Source organism: Oncorhynchus masou, chromosome 32 (genome assembly GCF_036934945.1).
Source record: "Oncorhynchus masou masou isolate Uvic2021 chromosome 32, UVic_Omas_1.1, whole genome shotgun sequence".
Lineage (NCBI taxonomy): Eukaryota > Metazoa > Chordata > Actinopteri > Salmoniformes > Salmonidae > Oncorhynchus > Oncorhynchus masou.
In genome coordinates, this window is record NC_088243.1 from 75,278,528 (window position 1) to 75,289,299 (window position 10,772).

The 10,772-nt window shown below is 43.5% G+C and overlaps 2 protein-coding genes across 2 annotated transcripts; both read right to left on the bottom strand.

The window, feature by feature from the left end:
- Positions 1–7,798: 7,798 nt before the first annotated feature.
- On the bottom strand, positions 7,799–8,230 carry LOC135527267 (keratin-associated protein 6-2-like). Its single transcript, XM_064955863.1, has one exon. The coding sequence runs from the start codon at positions 8,228–8,230 to the stop codon at positions 7,799–7,801; it is 432 nt and encodes a 143-aa protein (XP_064811935.1).
- Positions 8,231–8,963: 733 nt separating this feature from the next.
- On the bottom strand, positions 8,964–9,392 carry LOC135527268 (keratin-associated protein 6-2-like). Its single transcript, XM_064955864.1, has one exon. The coding sequence runs from the start codon at positions 9,390–9,392 to the stop codon at positions 8,964–8,966; it is 429 nt and encodes a 142-aa protein (XP_064811936.1).
- Positions 9,393–10,772: the final 1,380 nt, after the last annotated feature.

Genomic DNA, 10,772 nt, shown 5'->3' on the forward strand with positions numbered 1-10,772 from the left:
TCATGGTCTGGGGCGGTGTGTCACAGCATCATCGGACTGAGCTTGTTGTCATCACAGGCAATCTCAATGCTGTGTGTTACAGGGAAGACATCCTCCTCCCTCACGTGGTACCCTTCCTGCAGGCTCATCCTGACATGACCCTCCAGCATGACAATACCACCAGCCATACTGCTCGTTCTGTGCGTGATTTCCTGCAAGACAGGAATGTCAGTGTTCTGCCATGGCCAGCGAAGAGCCCGGACCTCAATGCCATTGAGCACGTCTGGGACCTGTTGGATCAGAGGGTGAGGGCTAAGGCCATTCCCCCCAGAAATGTCCGGGAACTTGCAGGTGCCTCGATGGAAGAGTGGGGTAACATCTCACAGCAAGAACGGGCAAATCTGGTGCCGTCCATGAGGAGGAGATGCACTGCAGTACTAAATTCAGCTGGTGACCACACCAGATACAGAAAAACTTTTGATTTTGAGTCCCCCTTTGTTCAGGGACACATTATTCAATTTCTGTTTGTCACATGTCTGTGGAACCTGTTCAGTTTATGTCTCAGTTGTTGAATCTTGTTATGTTCATACAAATATTTACACACGTTAACTTTGCTGAAAATAAGTGCAGTTGACAGTGAGAGAACGTTTCTTTTTTTGCTGAGTTTATATACAAAAACTCTACCAGTCAAATGTTTGGGCACATCTACTCATTCAAGGGTTTTTCTTTATGTTTACTATTTTCTACATTGTAGAATAATATTGAAGACATCAAAACTACGAAATAACACATATGGAATCATGCAGTAACCAAAAAAATGTTAAACAAAATAAAAAATATTTTATATTTCAGGATCTTCAAAGTAGCAACCCTTTGCCTTGATGACAGCTTTGCATACTCTTGGCATTCTCTCAACCAGCTTCATGAGGTAGTCACCTTGAATGCATTTCAATTAACCTCTTACATCTATGGGGGCGCTATTTCATTATTGGATAAAAAAACATGCCCTTTTTAAGCGCAATATCTTGTCACAAAAAGATGCTCGACTATGCATATAATTGACAGCTATGGAAAGAAAACACTCTGACGTTTCCAAAACTGCAAAGATATTGTCTGTGAGTGCCCCAGAACTGATGCTACAGGCGAAACCAAGATGAAACTTCAAACAGGAAATGAGCAGGATTTTTGAGGCTCTGTTTTTCATTATCTCCTTATATGGCTGTGAATGCGCAAGGAATGAGCCTGCCCGATCTATCGTTTCCCCAAGGTGTCTGCAGCATTGGGACGTATTTGTAGGCATATCATTGGAAGATTGACCATAAGAGACCACATTTGCCAGGTGTCCGCCCGGTGTCCTCCGTCGAAATTGGTGCGTCATCTTCGGCTGCACGTCTTTTTCCAAGCGATTCAGAGGAGAAAGTAGACATCCACGAACGATATATCAATGAAGAGATCTGTGAAAAACACTTTGAGGATTGATTCTAAACAGCGTTTGCCGTGTTTCAGTCGATATTATGGAGTTAATTTGGAAAACAGTTCACCGTTTTGATGACTGAATTTTCATTTTTTTTGGTTCTCAAACGATGATGTACAAAACGGAGCGATTTCTCCTACACAAAGAATCTTTCAGGAAAAACTGAACATTTGCTATGTAACTGAGAGTCTCCTCATTGAAAACATCCGAAGTTCTTCAAAGGTAAATTATTTTATTTGAATCCTTTTCTGGTTTTTGTGCAAATGTTGCCCGCTAAATGCTACGCTAAATGCTACGCTAGCTATCAATACTCTTACACAAATGCTTGTTTTGCTATGGTTCAAAAGCATCTTTTGAAAATCTGAGATGACAGTGTTGTTAACTTCTTGAAACTCCCCATTCCGGATCCGGGTTTGTGACTAAAGCCTCAGGCTCATTAGCATAAGGCAACGTTAACGATTTCTGAAAATCGCAAATAAAATGAAAATAATGCGTCTGCTCTCAAGCTTAGCCTTTTCTTAACAACACTGTCATCTCAGATTTTCAAAATATGCTTTTGAACCATAGAAATTGACTAATTTGTGTAAGAGTATGCAAAGCTAGCATAGCATTTTGAGTAGCATTTAGCACGCAACATTTTCACAAAAACCAGATAACCAAATAAATAAAATCATTTACCTTTGAAGAGCTTCTGATGTTTTCAATGAGGAGACGCTCAGTTACATACCAAATGCGCAGTTTTTCCTGAAAGCGTCTGTGTGTAGGAGAAATCGTTCCATTTTCTACATTGCGTCTGGCTACCGAAACGAACCGAAAATTCAGTCACCTACAACGTAAAACTTTTTCCGGATTAACTACATAATATCGACCGAAACATGGCAAACGTTGTTTGGAATCAATCCTCAAGGTGTTTTTTCACATATCTCTTCATTGATATGCAGTTCGTGGAAGCTTGCTTTCCTCTCTGTATCCCATGGGAAAATACTGGCAGGTGACTTTTGCGCACCAATTTCGGCGCAGGACACCGGGCGGACACCTGGTAAATGTGGTCTCTTATGGTCAATCTTCCAATGATCTGCCTACAAATACGTCACAATGCTGCAGACACCTTGGGGAAACGACAGAAAGGGCAGGCTCATTCCTCTCGCATTCACAGCCATATAAGGAGACAATGGAAAACAGAGCCTCAAAAATCCTGTTCATTTCCTGGATGCCATCTCATCTTGGTTTTGCCTGAAGCTCACGTTCTAGGGCACGCGCAGAGAATATCTTGGTAGTTTTGGACACGTCAGAGTGTTTTCTTTCAAAAGCTATCAATTATATACATAGTCGAGCATCTTTTTGTGACAAAATATCTTGTTTAAAACGGGAACGTTTTTCATCCAAAAATGAAATAGCGCCCCCATAGATGTAAGAGGTTAAGAAAAGGCTAAGCTTGAGAGCTAGCACATTCATTTCATTTCATTTGCGATTTACATAAATAATTAACGTTACGTTATGCTAATGAGCTTGAGGCTATAACTGGATTCAGGTTTTTTTCATAGCCAAACGTGAACAAAACGGAGCAATTTGTCCTACACAAATAATATTTTTTGAAAAATTGAACGTTTGCTATCTAACTGAGAGTCTCCTCATTGAAAATATCGGAAGTTCTTCAAAGGTAAATTATTTTATTTGAATGGTTTTCTTGTTTTTGTGAAAATGTTGCTGGCTGAATTCTAGGCTTATAGCTATGCTAGCTATCAATACTCTTACACAAATGCTTGTTTAGCTATGGTTGAAAAGCATAATTTGAAAATCTGAGATGACAGTGTTGTTAACAAAAGTCTAAGCTTGAGAGCAAATATATTTATTTCATTTCATTTGCGATTTTCATGAATAGTTAACGTTGCGTTATGCTAATGAGCTTGAGGCTATAAATAGGATCCCGGATCCGGGATTGATCGATGCAAGAAGTTAACAGTTGTGCCTTGTTAAAAGTTAATTTGTGGAATTTCCTTCCTTCCTAATGCGTTTGAGTCTGTTGTGTTTTGACAAGGTAGGGGTGGTATACAGAAGATGGCCCTATTTGGTAAAAGACCAAGTCCTTATTAAGACAAGGACAGCTCAAATAAGCAAAGAGAAACAACAGTCCATCATTACTTTAATCTTAAGGATCCACACTTTTTTTTCAATTTTCTCCTAAAATGTCATACCCAAATCTAACTGCCTGAAGCTCAGGACCTGAGCAAGGATATGCATATTCTTGATACCATTTGAAAGGAAACACTTTGAAGTTTGTGGAAATGTGAAATTAATGACAGAGAATATAACACATTCGATCAGGTGAAAGATAATACAAAGAAAAAAAGCATTTTTTATTTTTATTTGCAAGAGAAAGGCCATCATGTATTATTCCAGCCCAGGCGCAATTTTGATTTTGTCCACTAGAAGGCAGCAGCGTATGTGCAAAGTTCTAGACTGATCCAATGACCCATTGTATGTCTGTTCAACATGTTGTATCAAGACTGCCCAAATGTGCCTACTTATTAATACATTTTCAAGTGCATTCCCCTCAATCAATAGCATGGTATTATTTCACTGTAATTGCTACTGTAAATTAGACAGTGCAGTTAGACTAACACCGATCCACCAATCCTGTAGAGGTTTAAGATATGAAAGTCAGTCGATCCCTAAAATTTCAAGAACATTGAAAGTTTCTTCAAGTGCAGTCGTAAAAACCATCAAGCATAGTGATGAAACTGGCTCTCATGAGGACCGCCACAGGAAAGGAAAGCCCAGAGTTACCTCTGCTGCAGAGGATAAGATCATTAGAGTTATTTGCACCTCAGATTGCAGCCCAATAAATGCTTCACAAAGTTTAAATAACAGACACATCTCAATATCAACTGTTCAGAGGAAACTGCATGAATCAGGCATTCATGGTCAAATTGCTGCAAAGAAACCATTACTAAAGGACACCAACAAGACAAAGAGACTTGCTTTGGCCAAGAAACACGAGCAATGGACATTAGACTGGTGGAAATCGGTCCAAATGTGACATTTTTGGTTCCAACCGCCGTGTCTTTCTGAGACGCAGAGATGGTGAATAGAGGATTTCCTTATGTGTGGTTCCCATTGTGAAGCATGGAGTGGGAGGTGTGATGGTGTGGGGGTGCTTTGCTGGTGACACTGTCGATGATGTCATCAATCCCCTGAAACGTATCCAGAACGCTGCAGCCTGCCTGGTTTTCAACCTTCCGAATTTCTCCCATTTCACCCAGCTCCTCTGCACACTCCACTGGCTTCAAGTCGAAGCTCTCATCAATTATAAGACCATGGTGCTCCTCCCTGCATTCAGGCTATGCTCAAACCCTACACCCCAAACCGAGGACTCTGTTCTGCCACCTCTGGTGTCTTGTCCCTCCCACCCCTAAGGGAGGCCAGCTCCCACTTAGCCCAGGCCTCTTCTCTGACTTGGCCCAGCAATGGTGGAAAAAGCTTCTCTCTGAAGCGATGAAAGCATAGTCCCTGTCCATCTTCCGAAAGCACCTGAAACCTTACCACTGCTAAGAGCATCTAAAATACCCCCCCCCCCATAAAAAACAAACCTGATCCAAAACATGCACTTGACTCCCCCCACCCTCAGCTCTGACTTTGCTGATAGCTACTTTGATGAAAAGTGTACACACTATGCCTGTAATATGTGGTTGTCCAACCTGGCTATTTTAAGATGAATACACTAACTATAAGTCACTCTGGATAAGAGCGTCTGCTAAATTACTAAACTGTAAATGTACATTCTCTTGAAGAATGGAAACAAATTCTGATTTCATACCACAAAATCAACCAAACTAGCACTGAAAATATTTCTATGTTGAAAATACTGTGAGAAAGTTGTTCAGAGATTAGATTATATATTATACACTATCCCTCCAGATACCCCTCCACTTAGCTTTCCATATAGCCCACCAGATATCTCTCATATACCCCTCGAAATACCATTCAAATAACCCTCCATATATCCCTTCACAAAGCCCTCCAGATAGTCCTCCATATAGCCCTCCATATACCCCATCGTATACCCCTCCGTATAGCTCTATACCCCTCCATATAGCTCTCTGTATACCCCTCCATATAGCTCTCTGTATACCCCTCCATATAGCTCTCTGTACACCCCTCCATATAGCTCTCTGTATACCCCTCCATATAGCTCTCTGTATACACCTCCATATACCCCATCGTATACCCCTCCGTATAGCTCTCTGTATACCCCTTCATATAGCTCTCTGTATACACCTCTGTATAGCTCTCTGTATACCCCTCCGTATAGCTCTCTGTATACACCTCTGTATAGCTCTCTGTATACCCCTCCATATAGCTCTCTGTATACACCTCCATATACCCCATCGTATACCCCTCCGTATAGCTCTCTGTATACCCCTTCATATAGCTCTCTGTATACACCTCTGTATAGCTCTCTGTATACCCCTCCATATAGCTCTCTGTATACCCCTCCATATAGCTCTCTGTATACCCCTACATATAGCTCTCTGTATACACCTCTGTATAGCTCTCTGTATACCCCTCCATATAGCTCTCTGTATACACCTCTGTATAGCTCTCTGTATATACACCTCTGTATAGCTCTCTGTATACCCCTCCATATAGCTCTCTGTATACCCCTCTGTATCGCTCTCTGTATACCCCTCCATATAGCTCTCTGTATACCCCTCTGTATAGCTCTCTGTATAACCCTCAGTATAGCTCTCTGTATACCCCTCCGTATAGCTCTCCATACACCCCTCCTTATAGACCCTCCATGTACCACTTCAGATACCCCTCCGGATACCCCTCATATAACCCTTCATATAGCCCTCCAGAAACCCCTCTGCATAGTCCTCCATATACCGCTCCAAAAACCACTCATTATACCCCTCCAAATGCCCCCCCCAGATACCATTCCATATAGCTCTCCATATAGCTCTCCATATACCAATCATATACCCTTCAAATACCCCTCCATATACCCCTCCAGCAACACCTCCATGTAGCCCTCCAGATACATTCCTCAGCATTACTCTTTTTTTTACTGTTTTCCCCTCTGTATACCCCTCCATATACCCCTCCATATACCCCTCCATAAACCCCTCCAGATACCCCTCCATATACCCCTCCATATAGCCCTCCAGATACCTCTCTGTTTAGCCCTCTGAATACCCCTCCATATACCCCTCCATATAGCCCTCCAGATACCTCTCTGTTTAGCCCTCTGAATACCCCTCCATATACCCCTCCATATAGCCCTCCAGATACCTCTCTGTTTAGCCCTCTGAATACCCCTCCATATACCCCTCCATATAGCCCTCCAGATACCTCTCTGTTTAGCCCTCTGAATACCACTCCATATACCCCTCCATATAGCCCTCCAGATACCTCTCTGTTTAGCCCTCTGAATACCCCTCCATATACCCCTCCATATAGCCCTCCAGATACCTCTCTGTTTAGCCCTCTGAATACCCCTCCATATAGCCCTCCAGATACCTCTCTGTTTAGCCCTCTGAATACCCCTCCATATAGAACTCCAGATACCTCTCTGTTTAGCCCTCTGAATACCACTCCATATACCCCTCCATATAGCCCTCCAGATACCTCTCTGTTTAGCCCTCTGAATACCCCTCCATATAGCCCTCCAGATACCTCTCCATATAGCCCTCCAGATACCTCTCTGTTTAGCCCTCTGTATACCCCTCCATATACCCCTCCATATAGCCCTCCAGATACCTCTCTGTTTAGCCCTCTGAATACCCCTCCATATACCCCTCCATATAGCCCTCCAGATACCTCTCTGTTTAGCCCTCTGAATACCCCTCCATATACCCCTCCATATAGCCCTCCAGATACCTCTCTGTTTAGCCCTCTGAATACCCCTCCATATACCCCTCCATATAGCCCTCCAGATACCTCTCTGTTTAGCCCTCTGAATACCCCTCCATATACCCCTCCATATAGCCCTCCAGATACCTCTCTGTTTAGCCCTCTGAATATCCCTCCATATACCCCTCCATATAGCCCTCCAGATACCTCTCTGTATAGCCCTCTGAATATCCCTCCATATACCCCTCCATAAACCCCTCCAGATACCCCTTCAGATATGCCTCCAGAAAACCCTACAAATAGCCCTCCAGATACTTGTTGTATACCCCTCCAGAAACCCCTCAACATACCCCTTATATACCCCTCATATAGCCCTCCAGATACCCCTCTGTTTCGCCCTCCATATACCCTTCATTATACACCCTTCATGTAGCCCATCATATACCACTCCATACAGAGCTCCAGATACCCCTCCAGATTACCCACTAATTAGCCCTTCATGTACCCCTCCATATAGCCCTGCAAATATCCCCCCATATAGCCCTCCATATAGCCCTCCATATACACCTCCATATACCCCTCCATATATTCCTCCATATAGCCCTCCATATACACCTCCAAATACCCCTCCATATAGCCCTCTATATACCCCTCCATATACCCCTCCATATACCCCTCCATATACACCTCCATAAACCACTCCAGATACCCCTCCATATAGCCCTCCAAATACTCCTCCATATAGCCCTCCATATAGCCCTCCATATACTCCTCCATATACCCTTTTATACAGCCTTCCATGTGCCCATCCAGGAACCCCTCCATATAGCCCTCCATATACCCCTCCATGTACCCCCCCATGTACCCCTCCATATACTCCTCCATATACCCCTCCATATACCCCTCTATATACTCCTCCATATAGCCCTCAATATAGCCCTACATAGACCCCTCATATACTCTTCCATATGAACCTCCATATACCCCTACATATAGCCCTCCATATACTCCTACATATACTCCTCCATATAGCCCTCCTTATTTACCCTCCATATTGCCCTCTGTATACCCCTCTATGTACCCCTCATTTACACTCCATATAGCCCTTCATATAACACTACATATACCCCTCCATATACCCCTCCATATACCCCTCCAAATACTCCTCCATATACCCCTCCATATACTCCTCCATATAGCCCTCCATATACTCCTCCATATAGCCCTCTATATACTCCTCCATATACCCCTCCAAATACTCTTCCATATACCCATCCAAATACTCCTCCATATACCACTCCATTTAGCCCTCTATATACTCCTCCATATAGCACTCCATGTAGCACTCCATATACCCATCCAAATACTCCTCCATATACCACTCCATATAGCCCTCTATATACTCCTCCATATAGCCCTCCATATGACCCTCCATATACTCCTCCATATAGCCCTCCATATACCCCTCTATATACTCCTCCATATAGCCCTCCATATACCCCTCTATATACTCCTCCATATACCCCTCTATATACTCCTCCATATAGCCCTCCATATGACCCTCCATATACTCCTCCATATACCCCTCCATATACCCCTCTATATACTCCTCCATATACCCCTCCATATAACCCTCCATATACCACTCCATATACTACTCCATATACCCCTCTATATACTCCTCCATATAGCCCTCCATATACCCCTCTATATACTCCTCCATATAGCCCTCCATATACTCCTCCATATACCGCTCCAAATACTCCTCCATATACCCCTCCATATACCCCTCTATATACTCCTCCATATAGCCCTCCATATGACCCTCCATATACTCTTCCATATACCCCTCTATATACTCCTCCATATACCCCTCCATATAACCCTCCATATACCACTCCATATACTCCTCCATATACCCCTTCAAATACTCCTCCATATACCCCTCCATATACCCCTCTATATACTCCTTCATATAGCCCTCCACATAACCCTCCATATACTCCTCCATATACCCCTCCATATACCCCTCCATATACCCCTCTATATACTCCTCCATATACCCCTCCAAATACTCCTCCATATACCCCTCAATATAGCCCTACATAGACCCCTCATATACCCTTCCATATGAACCTCCATATACCCCTACATATAGCCCTCCATATACCCCTACATATAGCCCTCCATATACTCCTATATATACTCCTCTATATAGCCCTCCTTATTTACCCTCCATATTGCCCTTTGTATACCCCTCTATGTACCCCTCATTTTCACTCCATATAGCCCTTCATATACCCCTACATATACCCCACCATGTAGCCCTCCAAATACCCCTCATATTCTCCTCCATATACCCCTCATATACTCATCCATATAGCCCTCCATATACTACTCCAGAAAGCCCTCCATATAGCTTTCCACATACCCCTCCATATAGCCCTCCAAATACTGCTCCATATAACCCTCCATATACCCCTTTCATATACCCCTCATTAACTCCTCCATATAGCCCTCCATATACTCCTCCAAATACCCCTCATACATCCTCCTTATACTCCACCATACAGCCCTCCATTTAGCCCTCCAAATAGCCAATCTTATACCCCTCTGTATACCCCTCCATATAGCCCTCCAGCTACCTCTCATATACTCCTCCATATAACCTTTATACAGTCTTCCATGTACCCATCCAGGAACCCCTCCATATAGCCCTCCATGTACCCCTCCATGTACCCATCCATGTACCCATCCATGTACCCCCCATGTACCCCCCATGTACCCCTCCATGTACCCCCCATGTACCCCTCCATGTACCCCCCATGTACCCCTCCATGTACCCATCCAGGAACCCCTCCATATACCCCTCCATGTACCCATCCATGTACCCCTCCATGTACCCCCCATGTACCCCCCCATGTACCCCTCCATGTACCCCTCCATGGACCCCTCCATGGACCCCTCCAGATTCCCTTCTATATAGCTCTCCATATACTACTCCATATATTCCTACATAAACCCCTCCATATTCCCTCCGTATACTCATCATATACTCCGGCATATACCCCTCTATATAGCCCTCCATATAGCCCTCCATATACTCCTCCATATACCCCTCCATATACCCCTCCAAATAGCACTCCATATAGCCCTCCATATAGCCAATCCTATACTCCTCCATATAGCCCTCCAGATACCTCTCATATACTCCTCCATATACCCTTTCAAACAACCTTCCATGTACCCATCCAGGAACCCCTGCAGTTACCCTTCTATATAGCTCTCCATATATTCCTCCATATAGCCCTCCATGCACCCCTTCATGTACCCCTCCATATACCCCTCCATATAGCATTTACATTTACATTTAAGTCATTTAGCAGACGCTCTTATCCAGAGCGACTTACAAATTGGTGAATTCACCTTCTGACATCCAGTGGAACAGCCACTTTACAATAGT